This window comes from Sinohyriopsis cumingii, chromosome 2 (assembly GCF_028554795.1).
Source record: "Sinohyriopsis cumingii isolate HCF-2022 chromosome 2, ASM2855479v2, whole genome shotgun sequence".
Taxonomy (NCBI): Eukaryota; Metazoa; Mollusca; class Bivalvia; order Unionida; family Unionidae; genus Sinohyriopsis; species Sinohyriopsis cumingii.
This window is the reverse complement of record NC_142962.1, coordinates 84673362-84693906: the sequence shown is the minus strand read 5'-3', so window position 1 is coordinate 84693906 and position 20545 is coordinate 84673362. Positions and strand designations below refer to the sequence as shown.

General features: G+C 33.7%; 1 protein-coding gene across 1 annotated transcript in view; it reads right to left on the bottom strand.

Moving 5' to 3' along the window:
• LOC149805304 (uncharacterized) overlaps positions 1–20253 on the bottom strand; it is a 113722-nt gene extending 93469 nt beyond the window's left edge. The window contains exons 1-5 of the mRNA XM_089933962.1: positions 20181–20253; positions 19213–19337; positions 18165–18255; positions 14338–14443; positions 9294–9480 (exon numbers count right to left, since the gene is read on the bottom strand). Coding sequence (XP_089790088.1) covers positions 9294–9480; positions 14338–14443; positions 18165–18255; positions 19213–19337; positions 20181–20253 — 582 coding nt within the window. The remainder of the gene's footprint in view (positions 1–9293; positions 9481–14337; positions 14444–18164; positions 18256–19212; positions 19338–20180) is intronic.
• Between the last annotated feature and the right edge of the window lie 292 nt (positions 20254–20545).

Sequence of the window (20545 nt, the reverse complement as noted above, 5' to 3'; positions counted from 1 at the left end):
AATCCTGCAAAATAGATAGTAATTGCTGACTGCAAAGTTATTTACAGACTAATTTAATACAGCATGATACCTGATGTCAAGTACTCGTAAATGCTATTTACTAACAATGTATGCACCATCAAATATAGTCTCAATAACTCTTGTAATATTAACTTCTGGCATTAAGTTTTTGAAAGAATTGTCATATATTTGTTTCAATGACAATCTGCTGCCAGGAGAAGAAAAAAAATAATTGTCAGTTATTTACTTACTAAATAAAAATTTAAATATATTTACAATTTTTGTTTTTCTTCGAGAGAGAGATGCATCCCATTCTGCCAACATTCTAAAAAGAATTGAGCTTTGTGAATTTCGCTTGTTGAAAAAGAAATCAAATAAAAGCATGCAAGATGCGATGTGGTTTTCCGAGACAGAGACTTAATTCAGTATAGAGTCATAAAAGCGGTTACTTCCCCCTGTTACAGTCAGCAGACTGGTTTACGAACTCTAAATACACACACAACATATCTGAGTGGCAAGAACGCAAAACAACCATTGAAGCCTCGTGTTACAAAATTAGGCGTAATTTTCAAAGTTGAACCATCACAATTTAGCTCCTTAATGCTGTAAATTTCATTGCACACAGAACCAATGTATGTGTATTAAACAATCCTATAACCCGAGAGATAATTAGAAGTAACGGAGTTATTTTGTTGGTGAGTAAACTCAAGAGTGTGTAGTATTTTGCCAGTTTTTGGGACTGTATATTGGTGGCAGCATTCTCTTTCACTGTTACAATTTAAATACATCAAAAAATGATTCTGTATTGTTAGGGGCCCCAAGGGGCCGAGTGGTCTAAACTAAGGCGCTCTCCATTACGGATCACTGCCATCTCACCTCTGTCTGTGTGGGTTCAAGTCTAGGATTCAGCACATGTGGGTATGTGAGAAAGCTTGCCAGTAACTTCTCGTGGGTTGGTGGTTTTTCCCTGGTTCTTCCTCCACCATTGATACTGGCTGCCATGCATAGCCTATCGTGTGCTGAAAAATGGCATTAAACCCCACAACAACAACAACTCTGTAATGTTGCTTCACCCAATGATTGATATGACAACTCTAAAGATCATTATTATTTATTGCTGCGCTTGCCAAACTGCAGTAATCGATGTTGTGCTGTCAGATATCAACAAAAGGGGTACGAGATTATAAAATTAAATGTGCCCTTGTGAATCTCATTTCCGTTATTCTTAGGGTCTTTTTTTCCTCTTGTATATCAAATTACACAATTGTTCCGAGGCTGTTACATTTAATTCTTTTCATTTTCAAAGAAGATGACAGTTATTTCATTTCAAAATGTCTTAAGGTACCTAAACAGTCTCAACCTATTTTTTTATTTTTTGTATAAAGCTCTGCCATTTGTTTGACATGTGTCATAGCCCTTTCAAAATGGATGGTAAAACTAAATTTAGGAGCTCATCAAAGGATGATCTTGAATAACACTTACTGATATATTTTGGACTTGATAAGTGATTTTGGAATGTTGAACTAAAAATTACATAGTTACATAGTACATGTTGCTGTAATCATTTCAGTGGATGATACTTGAATCACACCAGAAGCAGAGGAGGATGCACAATTTTATTCTGAGGATTTTCTTTAGAAGAGGTGGTCCAGAGTAATTAAAATGGCAAAAGTTCTTGTTTTCACCTAATAGTTTATCATTTTGACAGATGAGAAAGGGAAACTAACCATCTGACACCAGCCTCCCCCAAATAGATTTTGATGTGGAAGTAAATTAATAGAACATTTGCAAAGGCATACAGAACAAAAGTATAAGAGTTTCCTCACACAGATCCCATTGATATGCTCTTATATCTTTTTTAAATTAAATATTAAATGATTTGATGACTTCATTCTTTTCTTTCATTGTGACAGAAAGATCTCATGCTAATTAATGTTCACCATATATTAAGATTTTAATTTTAATATTTGATATTAAATTATCATACTTTTCGCACATCAAGGGCTAGAAAAATGGAGGTATATGACCATGTATAGAATAATTTCTGATGCAGCTAGCTAGGTCAGCTTTTGCTTGCAAGCTTGTAATTGGTAAGTTTGCTCGGTTTCAAATCTGAGCTTGCAGCAAGCTTACATGACAAGCTCATGCAAGCTTGCTAATTGCAAGCTTACCAAATACAAACTTGAGCTAGCTTCCCTATTACTAGCTTGCACAAGCTTGCAATTAGGCAAGCTTGCCATGGTTTCATGTCTAAGCTTGCCACAAGCTTACATAGCAAGCTTGCCACAACCTTAAAATTAAGCTTGCTTTTTTTTTGGTTTGGGTTATTCTCTCTCTTTAGAGCGCTCCGGTGGCCTAGTGGTTAGAGTGTCCGCCTTGGATGCGGGAGGTTGTGGGTTCAATTCCCGGTCAAGTCATACCAAAAACTTACAAAAATGGTACTAACAGCTGCCTCACTTGACACTCAGCATTAAGAGGTTAGTGTTAGGACTGGTCGGCCTGGTGTCAGGATAATGTGACTGGGTGGGACATAAGGCTACATGTCTGCCGCATGATACCCCAGTGCAAAGAACATCACTATAAACTGTCACATGGCAGACATCGTAGCGATATGACTGAAAAAGTGTTAAAGCTACGTTAAAAATCAAAATCACACACACACACACACACAAACTTGAGCTAGCTTCCCTATTACTAGCTTGCACAAGCTTGCAATTAGGCAAGCTTGCCATGGTTTCAAATCTAAGCTTGCCACAAGCTTACATAGCAAGCTTGCCACAACCTTAAAATTAAGCTTGCAATTTTAGTTTGGGTTATTCTTTCTTATCTTCAATATTTATCCCCAAGCTACATTATTCCTAGGCTCTGCATCAACAAGAGAAGACAATGATGAGTCAATCTGGAATTTGAAGAATTCAGTCTTCAGTGCATCCAAATGTTCTTCTTTCACCAAATTTTGAAATTTGCTGGTAATCAATATTTTCCACAGCTGACAGCAGTCTTTCACTGATTTGCAAAACTTCTGCATGGATCAAAATCTCACTGCCAAGTGGGAATTTTTTAATCACAAAATTACAGGCCTCTCTAAAGAAATGCCTAACCTCTGCATGAAATGTAAAAAATTTGATCTGTTGTATGACTTCCTTTTCCTTTCTCAAGTGCCATGTACTTTCTTGACTCTTGCACAATCATCAAGCCAGTACTCAGCTTCCTTATAATTGACTTCATATAGTCCACAATCAGGAAACTGCAAGCCTAAGTAACAGCTTCAGGTTTTAGGAAACATGCAAACAGATTTGCAAGTACCTCATGTAGTCTCCTTTGAGGATATGAATCACTGAAGCATCTTTCTGAAGAGCAAGATTTGCTTTTGTAATGACTGGTATGAGTAAAAAAAACAGGCAATATAGTTTGGACATGCTGCTAGCAAAAAACTGGTTTATCTTTGTCACATTTTTTGCAAGACCATTGGATGAAGGGATACTTTTGTGCAGAATCAGTTTAAGTGGCTCCCCACTGTTTCCAGTGAACACCTGATATTTTCTGTGAGGGAAAACTATCTTGTGGGGTCATGCTTTAAAATGTTTAGAACTGAGTCCCATACTCTTCTTGAAATTTCATTAATTCTTTCTTCAAATAAAAGTAAGTATCCACAAAAATCAGTTTCTTTGTGGCAATTTTCACAGCAATATGCAGTAAATGGTAGTGACAGCCATAAATACATTATATAAAAGAGGGAAATGTAAACCTTTAAACAATACTGCATTTTAATCCAAGTTTCCAATTTTGCAAGAAGTTGTCCCACATGTACAAAATCATCTGCTACCCAACGTGTCAACCTGCCGCTAGAACATAAATTCTCAAGAAATTCCCCAGTGTATAGTCTGTTTATAAATTCTTTAGTAATTTTTTCACCATCAATAAGACATAAACACATTACATCCTACTCATTGTTGTTTCTCTTTCACATAATAGTTATTTTTTATAAAACGTTGAACTTTACTAACTTTTTTACAAGAACGGTTTAGTTTGCTTAATATCTCTTGCCATTTATTGGAATTTTTATCTTTAATTTTGTAAAAATAGCTATAAACCTGACCTGATTACTCGACTGAACTGCTGACAGAAACAGTCCAAAGTAATGTATTTCATTTCTATAGCCCGATGGATAAACATTACATCTTTTCAATGCTGTGCACAGAATAGGCCGACATATCATGAGTCAAAAAAACACAGGGGTGGTATCCCCTGTGTCCAAAATTAATATTATTTTAAACAGAAAATTCTGGTGACAATTGCCTCTTTTCAAATGGTAAGCATTGCTGTATTTTATTTTCATCAATTGGTCGAATTCGGTATGCGTTTTACTTCAATATTGGAGACGAAAACCTTAAGTGCACAGAAATGCCCTACAGCATTGTATATTTGTCAAGCGTGTCACAAACGGCAAGTATTATCGTGTTCAAATTTACATTGCTTTAAATTTGTAGACCCATTAAATTCATGTTTGTAATGATTAAATCTTGTGATTTTTTTTTCATTTACTTCTACCACAATCAAATCTATCTATCGTTCGATCGACAACATTTCTCGAAAAGAGTGTCGATCTTTTGTATTAAAAAAACCTGTCTAATTTGGATCAAACAATAAAACTAGAATGTATCCAATTCAACACACAAATTAGTGATGTAGTACACAGTGTGTGAAGTGGTACACGTGTTAAGCAAACGGAAACTATGTGGAATAATGTTTTTGATGATCTCCTCAATATACTGTAATTTATCCTGAAATTAATGTTGCTCTATGAAAAAATAAACAAAGTACACCGTTATGAAGAGATATTTGTTCACAGTTAATCTCAGCACGATTATAAGTTGAGTATTCAACACTTTAACCTGCCAACCCACCCACCCCATATTTTGCCTTTACGTCGATTTCTTTATTGATTTTGGATGAGTTATCGAGGGAGAGGTGTAGGTGCAACAATATCCATTATAAGAAAATGTTACTCATAGGAAAAGGCCCCAATGATATTCCATACAGGTAAAATCAATGAAGTGTCATGAATACAACTATGAATTACGCAAGTAGATGTCCTAATGAAAGCAATGAAGAGTAAATATATTTTTCAAGTCAATTCACAATACTACCTGTAGGATGGCTCAATGATAGCCTGTACAGGTCAGTTCAGTGCACCTACTTTGAACTCGGGGTGTGATGCAATGCTATAGTGTATGATGTTTTACTTGGAATTTAGTAATAGCAGACAAGCTAATAAAGCAATGAAGTGTCCAGGTATAATTACAATACTACCTATAGGAAGGGTCAAGGATGGCCTGATCAAGTAAAATCATTGAACAAGCGCATCCAGACACTAAGAATGCCTTGGTGCTGAAACACTCACCTGTATGCACCCATTCATAATGGAATTACACATGTATTAAGAGTTTTCTATAGGTAGTAGAGACTTGCATGCACATAAAAATTGTAAAGGCAGAACTTTGTCAGCATAGGAAGAGAAAAAGTTGGAAATATAGATGGAGTATGCTTTCCTTTGAAGAGAAAAATTTGTAATGGTATATCTTCTAAGTGGATTCTGGCTTGTGAAAAACTTGTAAGGGTATATCTTCTAAGCAGATTCTGGCATTTGCATGATCTCTTGTGATGAGAGAATGCTTCTTGGCACATGCAGAAGTAGTAAATGAGATATTTTGGGGATTTGGCACCAATCCATGTAACAAGGGGAGATCACTCTGCCTGATAACCACCTAGGTGAATATATAACTTTTAGCTTTTTAGCAAGTCTTTCAGCTGGGAGAGCTGGATTTGTGAGATAGTAGTAGTTCTCCTAAGATATTATGATCGAGTGATGTAGTTAAAGAAGAAAGAGTGTCAGCTTACCTCCGTTTTGTTGGACAAAGAGGTGATTGAGCAGGTCCTTGGCCAGTCATATCCATCATAACCTTGAAACCATGGTCATGACATCCACGATGTCATTGCAGGAAAGATGATGCACTACCAAGTAAGGGGGTGGGGTCCATAAAGCCCAAAGGATTAAACAGGAACATAAGGAAGGGATGGATTTTTATCTGTTCCCTCTGCCATGTAGGTGAGCAACCTAACAATCTAACTTCAAAGGGACTGAACAGTAATATACAAAGGGTTATCAATCTGATTCCTGTCCCCAGAACAACAATCAAAGCCCTGCATCCAGTTGCTCAAAAGGCACAGCTGGTATCTGGTGATAGTGATAATGGTGATCAGCGTTCAGTGGCCAGTAATTGGCACCTGGTGGCTGGCAAAAGGTGACCAGGTAACCAGTTAAAGACCAATAAGATGACAAAGATCTTACAAATAAGAATCCCTTGGTTATATAAGGGAAAAATCACTACTCTTTCCTGTCATTGGGAAGACATAACTTGCTTATAAAGATCACTGGCACAATGTCTACCTTGAAATGATGCTGCTCATCCATGCAAGGAAAGTGCAACTCGCTTTCAGGCACTTTACCTTCTGTGCAGCCAAGGATCCATCCTTCACCAGCACTCACAGCATGGGCCTAAACATCCAGGAACCTTGGCCTTTTGGTGACCTCCAAACTATACAGAATCTCTCCTAGTTTTAGCCCAACAGGGGAAGTTGATTTCCCTAAACTGAGAAGGGATCCAGAGCCCTCCTTTGAATGGAGGGGGTTGTCTTGTGATGAGGATGAGGAAGTAGGGCCTTTCCACCCTCCTCTTTAGGTGTGCAACTTCCTGCTAAGTCCAACACTTGATCAGTCCAGTTAAAATAACCAGTACACAAGAGATAGGTGGTGGGTATACCCCATGTGGTCTTCTTGTGACAAGAAAAAATTGCAAAAAACCAAAATAACCAGAAACCAAGCAAGGGTATGTCATACTTACGTGAACACCAGTTACTAAGAAGATGGACAATGAACAGAAGCACCACCTTCTAAACAAGGCACAAACCCTTTCAAAATTAGCAAATGGAACCAAAAAGCTCATATAATGCAAGAAAAATGCTCAATGGTCACAGAAAGATGCAGCTCTCCTCATTTCAGTGCACCCAGATAACTCACAAACCCACTTATAACATAGAGGCATGTGTGGATTCCATTTTTTCTGATAGAAAATACCAAAACAGTAGGCCCTATTTGCTGAACATGAATAAACTCATAAATAAAATTGATACACAAAACCTTTATATATATATATATATATATATATATATATATATATATATATATATATATATATATATATATATATATATATATATATATATGCTTGTTTTATCATCAAAAATGGCAGTTAGTGCCAAGAATCAACAGCTTGAAATTTACCACTTGAAACAAGAAGTCATATATTTTGTTAAATTTTCTTTTTTAAAATTCTCAGTACTATAAATAAAAATATACAATGAAATATTGATCAGTGCAAATGTCTGTAATGCCAAGTGATACCAACACTTTAAGAAATAGATATCATTTAAACAAGTCTTGTCAAGTGAAATTCATGTTTCAGTTTTATCTTTTAATTCAGTTTCAGTATAATCATCATAAATGTGATGTGCCCTCTTGTATTCAAGCATGAAAAGCACTAACTGACCATCGAAGCAATGCCCAAAAACATTTTCATAAGAACCTAATTGTGCCAGTTGTGTTCTAATCTGCAACTAACAAACGTGTTTGTTACTTTATTTCAATCAATTAAAAGTAGACAGAATTTAATTATCATAATAATTACATCTACTGTATCAAATCAAGTTGCTGAATAAAAACCATTAAAAGAATGGAATCCTACCTGCATCAGAGCTAGTCATCACAGCTATGTAACAAAGTTAACTCATTTCAACTGGACAACCAAAATACCATTTTAAATATTAAAGTTAGCAACATCATTAAAGTATCCAACATTAATCAGTGAGTCATCCTAATCCTCTAGTTTCATAGATAGGGTTAATTATGAATAAGCAAGAGGCAAAGTCTGAAGTGGGTTTAAAAGTCTTAAATTGTCATTCAGAGGTTTCCTTAAGGATAAACAGAATTTTCAGAACTACATGCAGTGAAGTTGCAGCTTAAATATTTTACTGATAGAATAGAAAATCAAGTTCAATGTTGTTCTCAACATAACTGTTCATTCATCTGAAAAAAGGAATCTTGTCTTGTTCTGAATCAACAATTGACTAGAATGTATCCACATTCACATGCAAAAAGCAGTGATGTAATACGCTGATACACGTGTAATGTGTCTTGAAACCTCTTACAGTAATGTTTCAACAATCTTTCAAAGATTGGTTATCTTGAAAATGTAGAAAAGCAAACAAGTCCATTAGAAAAGAATAAGAATAATTCCCAACATGATTATGAAGCAAATAACCACCCATCCATTTACCTGCACCCACCCCAACCTCTCCAGTTCTCTTCTAACTGTTGATGTGCATCACTTTCTTAATTTTTCAGAGGTACTTCAGTAACTCATGCTCTCGCTTATACTGTGGTCTAATTTGCTTTTGGACCCAACTGTGCAAAAGTTATCAAGGAAGAGGTGTATATGATTTTCCAAAAAGACTTTTAAGAACAACAACAAGGCATATTTCAATAAGCAAACATGGCACGTGTGTTACTCATATGAAGTCCATGATAAAAGAGGAAGATATTCCATATGCTTACTATGACTAAGAATGAAACTGGAATTATTCCTTCCAATTCTGGGCCTAAATATACTAATTGGAGGAAGGAATACTTAGCTTGCACTGAGGGCTTGATTCTTGGAAAATGTACACAATGCGATAGTAGCAGATAATGTATTGCAGCTATTAAAAGTTAGTTTATATATCCATTTAGTCCTAAAAAATCACTGATTTAAAACAAATATAGTTTGTAATGCCTTGGGTCCAAAGGCAACAATACTCAAACTTTGACCAAAGTTGTAACTGAACTTTCCTGTCTTCTTGATATTATTATACTTACAAGACTTCATGCTTTGTAATACTTAGCATTAGAAGCAGTGGCAGGAGAGCAGTGGCAGGAGATGAGAGGGGCATAAGATTTTTGTAATATAATGATCCATTCCAAATTTGGCTGCAGTCTATTGAAACTTCCCTAAATAATGAGCAGAAAACACACTGTGACAGATGAATGGACAGATGGCATGGGTGGCACCATGCTTTGTAAAATGAGTATGTTGGGGGCACAAAAATATATGTAAATGAGCTTTAAAAAAAAACATTATTTTCTTTCTTTCTTTCTAACCAGACATAGGATTTTTTAAAAATCAGCAGGCTCTTACTTGATCTGGCAATTCATCCATGACAGAGATATGGACCAGCAGCCTCTGTACCAGTCTTTCATCCACTTTATCAGAATCAAATATGTACTTATACAGGATCATTTGGGAGGCGTTGGTTTGAAGGGAGCCCAAAGCATCCAACATGGCATCCTGCTCTGCCTGGGCTGTGTAGGAGCTAAACTGCTTACTGGAATTTAAGTACATACTTTACATTTTTCTTCACCTCAATAATCAATATTAAACAAACAAAAAATGGCTAGTAATATCGCATCCAAAGAAAGTTCAAATCCCTCCTTTCCTTTTTACTCATAACTTGAAATTTATGAAAACCTAAATTATATCATATGAATTGGAAAGTGTCATGACCCAACTCAAACATGAGAGCAAATACTGTGAATTCACATATTTTCATGAGTATCAATTTTATGGTTTCGGAAAATATATCACATGTCCATTGCAACTTAATTCATGGATTTGTAAAGGTGTTCTATTCTTTCCTTGGAAGGTTCATGGTTCATGGAGTCCCTAATTTTAGTTTCTAGCAACCATAAAACCCATAAAAATTGGTACGACACAAAAAAAAGCTATTTCACAGTAAAATGTAAGTTCTCCAATAACAACTTTCTTTATATTCATATTGCCTAATTTATGATTTCAAAAGTCTAACATGTGATTCTATTAAAGTCAACATGCTCTGATCTACTCTATACATTTACTACCAAATATATACTGCTCAGCCAAATATCTAATATGACTTTAAAATATTTTGAGTTACTTCAGTGGTTTAAAGCCAACACCTCATTTAGGTTTCCTAAGTATTTAAGCTTTGAAGGCAACTGCTAATTTTATAGAATACAAAAATTTCTTTTCCTACTGGATTGCAATGATCTACACATGTGCAATGCCATAAATAGATAATACAGTCTAGTGTCGAAGAAGCTGTTGGCTTAAACAATTTGTCCATTCCTTTAACCAAATACATGTACCCTTCAAAATCTACTTCATAGAATCTGGGTTTATTTTTTTCACTGATATCATTATTTTTTTTGTCACACCATGTGGGTCAAAAATATGCCCAATAAAAAAAATAAAGTTCTATTTTCCTGTCATGTTTACCTTGCTTTTTGCAATTTTGTGCTCTACAGCAACCATGATATCCACATAACACCCTAAAAATAAATTAAGTCAATCAACACCTGCATGTGTTGGTTTTTGTTTACACCAAAATTTATTGCACTATATAAGCTGGGGTATAAAACAGTGGCAGTAGACCTCAGAATATGTACCTGCTTGCTTATGTATGTACCTGATCTGATTGTGTTGACCTGGCCTTGCATTTTTACACATCGAACCAAAACATTTGAAAACCCTGTAAGCCAATTCAGATAAGGACAAATCTTTTAAAACATGGTCATAGCAAAGTACAATACTGAATAAGGACCATTTTCTGACCCTGTATTTATGAAAAAGAATATTAATATATTTAATTACAGTTTGTCACAATGTGTTATTGACAAAACAAATGAAACTTTTTATGTATTTTATGTAACTATATAGATTTCTGTTTCATACCAGAGGACAACCTTGGTGTTAGAAACTGCAAAATAGTAACTTTCAAACTCAAAATATGTTATGAACACAGGCCTGTTTCACAAAACAAATCAACAGAGCAAGGCTAAACTCGTACTATAAATGAAAAAAGATTTACTGTCCAAATAGCTTTTGCATTTTGCTGCTGTTCAACTCTGCCTCTTGTTCAGTCACCACTATGTATTAAGAAACAGCACTGCAGTTTCTACAGTCTCCATTTATTCTTGCTAGTATTGTACACACAAACACAATAAATCTTAGTTTTTAAACAATTTTATTAATTTGTCTTGTAAAAAAGGTAAACAGTAACTGACAGGCAATACAATATTAAATACAATTTTGCTGCTTGACATGTGTGAACTTTGTCATTTTATCACAGAAATAATACCATTACTAACAGGAAGATCAGTAGATGTACCATTGTTTACAAATAAAGAATAAAAAAATGCTTTAACATTTTATGTTCAATTCTATTATGAGACTAATGTTGGGAAATTAACAGTTTACATTAGACTCTACAACAGTGCATTTATTCACACATATAAAAATATACCCATCCTGAAATAAAGCAGCTATTATCAGCAGTGTAAGGACAAAGTCAGGGTACATCTTTCTTTTAATTGTAACAATATTAACATAAACAAAAGTAGGGCCTGTATTGTGGGTCAACTGTAGTATGATGAAGTACACAGCAAAGGATCATCTGCAAATGGACCATAAAATATATACCACTTTTTGAAATACTAAATATGGATAAATATTGCAACAACCAGTAAAGAAAACAGACTGTTGAACAGTATGCATTAATGAAAAGCTAGAAAGTGTTTGCCAATATAGATATGTAATCTATAAAAGTATGAACTATTAATTGAAAATTAAAATGGAAAAGCATCTCCCTGACTCAGAGAAGGATGTAGTTTGATTCACAGAGATAAAATAAATCTGTTTTTTTAAAACAACATTTCTGATACAACAGAACCTTCCAATTTCCAAAATTCCATTTTTAGGTAAGAAACTAAGATTAAATTTTTGCTGAATTGTCACAAACAAGTTCAATCATAAACTATACAAACAATATTAAAATCTCTTTAACAGTCTTCACAATATGAGAACCTCTTTTATATTCTTCACAATGTCATTGAAAGGTTTGAGCCACAATATTTCTCTTTCTTATTTCATTTCCACTTATTGTCTTTGAGGAATAAAGATAAGATGTCCGTTCCATAAATGTCAGCTGGAGTTGAATTTTTTAAAACAAGTCTACATGAAAATCTGTCTTACAATATATAACTTATTTTATACACTGCTATTTAATGTTTAACTGTGTTATTATGTACCACCCACTGGGCAGAATATTCTTCTCTGTGTGTGTGTGTATATATATTATATATATATATATATATATATATATATATATATATATATATACGACACATTTCCCCAAAGCCTGATCAAAACTGCAAGTCATAATTACAACTGATCACTAATAACATTAACACCTTAATAAAACTATGGCAGAACCTCCATTGAAAAAGAGAACAATGCTAGCACTGGACGAATACTGCCTTGGTTCATTTCACAATTCACGTATATTTGCTGAATTTCAAGCTTGGAAACTGGTCCTTTTGCACATACCTGTTTAGAGAGTCTACCTTTTCTTTGACAGACCAATTTATGCTATTAAAAGAGGTTGGCTCGCAAGACAGATTTTACCGTTGGTCATATTTTTGACACTGTTATTTTTTGTTTATCTGTGTTATCATGTATTACCCATTAGACAGTTTATGCCTCTGAAATTAATATGGATCACTCACAGAATATATAAAACGTTGAGTTTGTTTTACACAGACTTCAATTAACTTCATATTACCTTTTCCTATTCCATTAATTAGAACAAAATGCATACAATTCACCCTCAAAAGTTCAAGGCTCTGATAATGTAAACTTTCAGCACCCCAAAAATTGACCAGAGATTAGTATGACCTTAAACAATCACATATTACTGTCACCTGCATTACTGGCAATCTCTAAAAGTATTAATAAAAAGATTATTTAGGAAAAGAAGAACTTTCTTTGATACCAAATAAAATGTTTAAAACAATTGCTAAAAGAGTAAATGACTAAAAATAACTGGAAAGTTATAACCTGCTTACCACTGCATGAAGAAACCTTAGGACAACATGAAGGCAGTTTTAACATTACAAACGTCTTGATCATTAAATGATGCACTAATGCAAATAAGGTGTGGAATTAGCACAACCCATGTAATAGAAACTTTCTTTATGCATTTTTCAACCTGTATGTATTAATATATTTTAAAATGCAGCATTAGATGCCAATTTATGATGCCATTTGAAACCAACTGTACCACTAAATGATAGCTATATATGTTTTCATGCTAGCAAAAACTATTTCAAACTTCAGAAATTGCTTTCAAATCAAGATGTTACACATCACTGCCTATCGCATTGACAATTCTCATTTGTTAGACTAATTTCAAAAAGGCAATTAATAGATGCATCTGAAACAAACAAGCCAATTTAGTAAATGTATGTCCTGTGCCTCACCTGCTGAAAACTTTGGCCTTTACCTTGAAAATTTAACCCCAAATGTGACACTCATCTCTTAGAATTGATAACTGTATGTACAAAGTTTTATGTCTCTATCTGAAAGGGCTTCCTAATCAAAAAAGCTGAAGGAAAAAAAACAACAGTACTTTGGTTTGAGACCTAGAACACGAATATATGACTCTTAATGTGATGCCCAATACACCACAAGAAATTTTAAGCCAGGTCTGTAAAATAGAATTAATATTATTGTGCAGAAACTAATTTTATTCTTCCAGTTGGTGACCTTGGCCTTTGGCCTTTTGACACCAAAATAGTCCTTCTTCCTTATCCCAGATGCAGGCAATCCATAAATGTGGCTGATGCACCTGTACATCATGTAGAATCAATGTTATTGAGCAGAAACCATTTTTTAATTTCTATTAAAAGTGATCTTGGACTTTAAATCCAGAATCAATAATCTCTTTCCTTTTACCAAGTACAAACTGTCCACAAATTTAGGTAACATTTGAGATCTTGTCAATATATAATTAACAGTGCTACTGTAAATACATGAAAGTGATAGTAACAGATGAAGGAAGTATGGGCAGAAGAAAAAAATCTTTAATACCCCATTTTTCTCTAACAAGCAGGAAACATATATATAATACTTTATATAATTGATGAATGATGACACGCTTCAAACTTATTCAGATAACTGTTCTGTATTAGAAAAAGGTAGTCTTTCCCTTCATGGCAATTATGTGAACCTTTTGATTGAAACTTGATCTATAAACATGCAAATTTGTGTGCTAATTCATTTCATATACCAAAATTTGTGCAGAGATTTAAGACAGTTAAAAGTTACTGTTGTTTATAAATCTATAGTGTGAAAACATTTAATATACCCTGGACGTCTAAAGTGATAATCAGCAAGTTTCTCCAGCTCAGATGTGGGTAGATTTCCCAATGCTCTCTCCAGATGCATGGAACAGTGAATAAACTCTGGGGAGCCTAAAAAGATAAAACATTAAAGGTTCTACAGATACTTGCAAATGTGATGATAAAATGCTATTTTTTTGCAACAAAATCAAACAATTCTGTTTTCAACCAAAGTCTTTTAAATGTAAATCATCTTGACTACTGGTACAACCTATATAGAGATAAAAAATACATAAGATGATTTGCTTTTGAGAGTATTCTGCCATAAATTTATCAATACTAACGATGTTTCACAAGTAATACTATTATTTTATTCTATTTTAAAACATCAAGTTTCCCACACTGTGCTGGTAATGAAGGCACCTTCCTTTGCTTAGGGAATTCCAAATCAAGTAACTTCATTGTCTGATTTGTGGCTTGTCTCTGAATAAATTAGCGAACCCAGCAAAACACTAACATTGTTTGAGACATTTAACTACCATGCAACACATTGCACATAATGGCATAAGAGACCCTCAAAGGGGAAAATGCTCTGCTGACCATAAATAATTTCCAGAAACCCACAATATATCTGCTTCATCTGTCCATGTCTTCATTTAAACTGCTGATTTTAAACCCTCTCTGATATAATTCTGAAACTCTAACATAACAAATTTGTTAACACCATTTTCTTACACATGTAAGTTGACACATTCAAAATATAAATTTAACTACAGTGCAAATTGTTTGCTTTGGTCTCTAACCATTCAACCGTTATGGATAGAAAGTAACTGAAATTATCTGTCTCAAGATATGTAAGATTTTTTAGATGCCCCTATGGTATCATTAGAAGTCATTCTGTGAAAATCCCATGTCTATGTAACCAACTGTTCTGAAGAAGCGATAAAAAATCATTTTCAAGAAGGCTACTATGGCAGCCATAGTTAAGGTCTGATCAGCACCATTTTTATTTAGGACCAACTAGATATAAGAATGTCAATCCAACTATCAAATCAAGAGAAGTAGTAATAACAACATTTTCAAAACAATCACCCTGGCAGCTACACTGGATGGTCCAGTCATATCAAGTCCTGTAGCTTTATGATCATTATTTTACTGAATTTATTTCAACACAAATTCAGAACTCACTTCAGGAATTTCAAACTTTATATTGTTTGGGAGCTGTTTAGTACAAAACTGTTTGAGTTCCAGATGATCAGTTGAATTTTAGGTTCTTTAAGATTTTCTGCAATTTTAACATAAAAAGTCATAAAATATATTTGAGATGTCACATGGATTACCAGCATAAATGCCTTCATGTTTGAGGAATAAAATTTCCATCTTATCCTTACATTTCCCTTCACCAAACTCTAAAAACTCCCCAGATAGCTTTCGGGTTCTTTCTATTTTCATCCAGCATTTTCTTATTAGTGTGTCCGATTGGCTTCAAATATCATTTCATTAGCTTAATACCTCCAAATTTTATATTCAGCTTGATTTCCTACAGATTTGAGATGGTCTCTTTCTTTATGCATCTAAAATTTCTTGGGAGACCCAGCCTGGCTTGTGGTCTTTATCTTGTGTGTTTTTAAAGGGGCATGTTTGTTAACTGGTTCCATGAAAAGATCCATCCAAGTACATAAAACATCATCAATATCTTCAAAGATCTGGACTGTATTCCATAGAATCTGTTTCAGATCTTCCAAGAATTGAACAGTATCAAACTTATTAAATTAAAGGATTTATGAATATTATGTTTTTTTATTATTTGCCTTAGACATTATGTATAAGAAAAGTTGCAAAGTGGTCATTTAAACCAATCTCTGAAACTATTCAAAATCCTTTTGAACCATCAGTATAAATTGTTGTTTAGTTGTTCTTTAAATTTAGAAAGAAGTTCCTTATAAGAGTTATGAAAAATATAAGGATTTGTATCAGATATGTTTTCCTTCATGCAAAATAAAAAGTACCTTGGGTTGTTTTATAAGCCAAGGATGTGCTACAGGCACAAATGACTTTTGGATTTCTGTAAGGTCAATTTTTGTGTTGTCAAGACTGGAAGATATTTTAATGTGAAAGTTAGCAATGATATTTGGTTTATTTTTGTATCAAGTTTTGAAGTTGGGTTGGAAAGCAGACACAAACACAGAGTTTAAAGAGATGGATCTCTAGTTTAGAGCATACCGAAAAGATAATGTTTCTCTGTAATGTGATACAGGAGCAGGAAACAACTATTACAATAGGATATTACTAGAAGGAAAAAAATCAGGATGTGGTTCATGAGAGAGAGAGAATTTTATCATGGCAGGAGCAAGAATGTAAATTATTGTCACAGTCAAATATAGAGCTAGAAGGGCTTTGAAGGACTTGAAAGGAGAAAGATTGTCAAAAAAGTGTGTCCTATTTGTAAACAGTTAGATAAAATGCTTGGTTTCTTTTATACAAGTTTGAGTTATGTAAAATCAATGTAAATTTTTATTCACAGACAAATCAGATGACCAATTTAACAAAGCATTCATGGTAAATGTTAGTGAAAACTGATAATGGCTTCAATTGGCTTTACCTGTTGTTCACCAAATTTGTATAGGTACATTTATACATAAAGTTTTTTCAAGAGAATGTTATGATCATCCAGATAAAAAATCCTTCTGGAAATCTACTTACTTGTGTCTGAATCCAGGCTACACGATGCTGCATTACTGTCTCAAAACTGAGAATTTCTATATGTAGTCTGAGTGTTATTCATCTCAAAATTTACATTAAAATTGCATTAAAATTGTGGATATAAATATCTCTCAAATAAACTGAACAAGCTGTAAAATGAAATGCGATGCATATTTGCAATTACTACCTTGCACAAATTAGATGAGCAAATAAACATAAGCCAGGTTAAAGCAAACTATCAACTATGCAATTTACAACCTATTCATAACTATAAATGTATCAAGATACCCCCAAAATATAACTGAATTAAAGAAACCTTGGTTGAATAGCCATGGAATATCTAACTTGATGTACAATTTCTTTACTTGAAGCCCTGTGACAAGTTTCGTAAAATTTTACTGCTGCAAAATGTTTTGAGCAAAATAAATTTGTTATGCGAGGACAAGCTTCTGGGTCAACATTGGACTATAATTCAAAATTCTGTTTTTCTGCCATAATTCAGTCAAGATTTTATACTAAGCTGCAGATCAAATCTGTGTTGAATCTAATGATATAAAGACTTTCAAAAATTAATGGGTACCAATAAAATGCATGTCATACATGATTACAAGATACAGAGATAATATTATACCCCATACTTCTTGGAAAATGGTAGGGGCATAAACATGACAAATGCAATGTAATATTTTTTAATAATGGGAGGAAAACTCCAACTTTTGCAATTTTTTAATATGAGGTGTAAATGAGACACATCAAGTATATATCTCTAATGGCATGAAAGGTTGCGATGAATTTCATATCAGTATGAAATGTTAAACTTTAAAGTCAGTAAGAAGTGAATTGTATTCTTTTTGCATTTAAATCTTTTGCCAAAAGGAAAAAAAAAATAAGAATATTTTTGCTCTATTAAAATTATTCATCTAGACAGACTATACTATACTTTACTAGAAACAACAGTCAATTTTGCATGTTCTGATGGCTTCTCCCTTAAAAAAAACCTAACATGTGTGCTTGGAATGAAAAGTAAGGAGGAAGTGCACATCCTTGCCTTTAAAAATCTGAGACATTTATACTGGTAGTAGAGACTAGTAAGGTACAGTTCTGCCATTGCTACTTTTTGACATTCAGTTCACAAATTATTATTATTTACCTCCCTTCGGTTGTTTCACAACACAGCTCAAGTTTCCATTTACATGCTCTAGGACTTGTGTCAGATTCTTCTCCACTGGAGCTTTCCTTACCTGCAAAGAATTATATAGACATATATTTCTATGTTGGAACTGTAAATTACCAAAATTGCCAAAGCCAATCAAAATTTTCATATGGTATGGGATCTGTGCTCTGCTGGCAAAAATGAATTTCCAGGAATCCATGAGAAATCTCATTTTTAGTTTCATTATTCTTTTTAACTGCTATTAAAGCAATGAAACCATCTCAGAAATTCTTGAGAAACTCCATCATACCAAATGTATGATAAGTATAGCTAAAAATATATTTGCCAAGTGGAAATTGGGGGATTTGTATAGTCTGTAGATTTTTGCCTTAAATGGCTGATGTCAGGTAGTGTAATACATTCTTACATTTGTTTAAATCATATAAAGAACTAAATTTCTCAGCAAAGAAATATGCCGAGAGGCATAATCAAGCAAGAAATTAAACTTGTTCAGTTTTTTTAAAAATATATACGATAAGTAAGAGAATTATGTATGAAATACTAGGTAATAATGGGTTCTGATATCACCATCATAGCTCCAAGTATAACAAAAGATATGTGTTTCTTAACCATACAACCATTTATTGGGTATTTCTTTATCTATGGATATATCTTCAAATTTCTTTCACTTTTAACTTTAGGGATGTTAAAGTTAAAAATTACACTTGAGCCCCAGAAAAAGCTCTACTAATGTGGAGCAGTCATCCATAGATTCAACTTAAAACTTTGTATCATTTCCATTAGAACTCTAAGAGTACTCAGAGTACCCTGGCATATTTTTTTTTTTAAATGTCTTCCCTAGGTACTATGTATGTTTAAATGAAACAGTCCTCAAACATCTCCTTACAAGGATTACATTTGTAATTCAAACATGTTTGTTACCTACTGTTGTTAATTACAAAATAACAACATTCCTATATGATTTTATCTTTTTAATCCCTTAATTGATTCCTTTAGCTATGTATGGAGTAGGCCTCATACAAACCTTTACTTGTATCTGTATAGTGCCAATGGTCAAGTCTATCAGCGGTTTCAAAAGAGAATCATCCACACTTGTCCTTGTCAGGAACTGTAACTCACCATTTGTAATGGCCCTAATTTCAGGGAATTCTGGAAGACATTTTAAAGTTTATTCACTTGTCACAGTAAAATGTACTTGTAATCCAGTAAAATTCATGATTAAGTATTGATTAAATATCATCAACAAAAAATCTGGTTATCCATATGGGGCTAAATCATTATTTTTGTGGCACCCCCCCAAAAAATAACTCACAATACTTTACCCATTATATCCATCAAAGAAATAGTGTTAACTTTGGTACAAAACCTCAATTTATGATATTCAATGGACTAGACTTCACTGTACACATCAAATACTGTTGATTTAAAAAAAAACTCACTATGCCACATTGTCCAATCATTGCTGAGTTTCAGTTGGCCAATCTATGCCATCATTGAATACCTTCCCAAAACATCTGATTTTTCCCCACTGCTCACTAGTAATAATATACAGCAAAATATTGAATAAGAAATAAATTTTAGTATAGATTTTTGGAAATTTGAAATATGTCTCTCCCTTTATATCAGAATACTGGAAATATAAATATTTAGATCCCTACTTCAAGCTTAAATAATTTTAGTATGATTGTAAACTGAATTGATGGACATCTACAAAAATGCAGATTCCATTCAGCATCATATAAAAATAAACTCAACTGCATTGCTTGTAAATATAAACTCACCCTGCATTCCTTATAAATATATCTAAATGGGAATAAGTTATGCAAAATGACTTTACTTGTAAACAAATTGCTCACAGAGCTACTAAATTTTTAATAGGAACTTCCACTTAGAGAAGGTTTCAGCTGGTCAGTGATGGTCATTAGCTAACATGTCTGTAACATTCTGAGACAGTGTATGATGTAAAAGTGACCAGTTTCTTGAGACACAAACCAGTGAAAGTCAGCCTCCGTGGCTTTGCAAGATGGGGGAAGCAGAAGCATGGATCCACACCACACAGTAACATGTTTCAAACTGATAAGTTTAATGCATGCATGGAAACAATTATAATGATGATGAGTCTTACATCTTTGATGAATAATTGATTGGCAAACTTAACACATTTTCAGCCCTGATCTTGATCACTTATCAAAACTCATAGAAACCAAAACCAAAACTTAAAATCTGCAGTAAAGGAATATTTGCCCAAACCCTACTCCAGTTTTCAGTTATCATTCCCTACAACCCTGCTACATCATTCCTACTCCCCAAGTTCTATTACTATGGAGATGTCTCAGAATTATTGGACTGGTATGTAG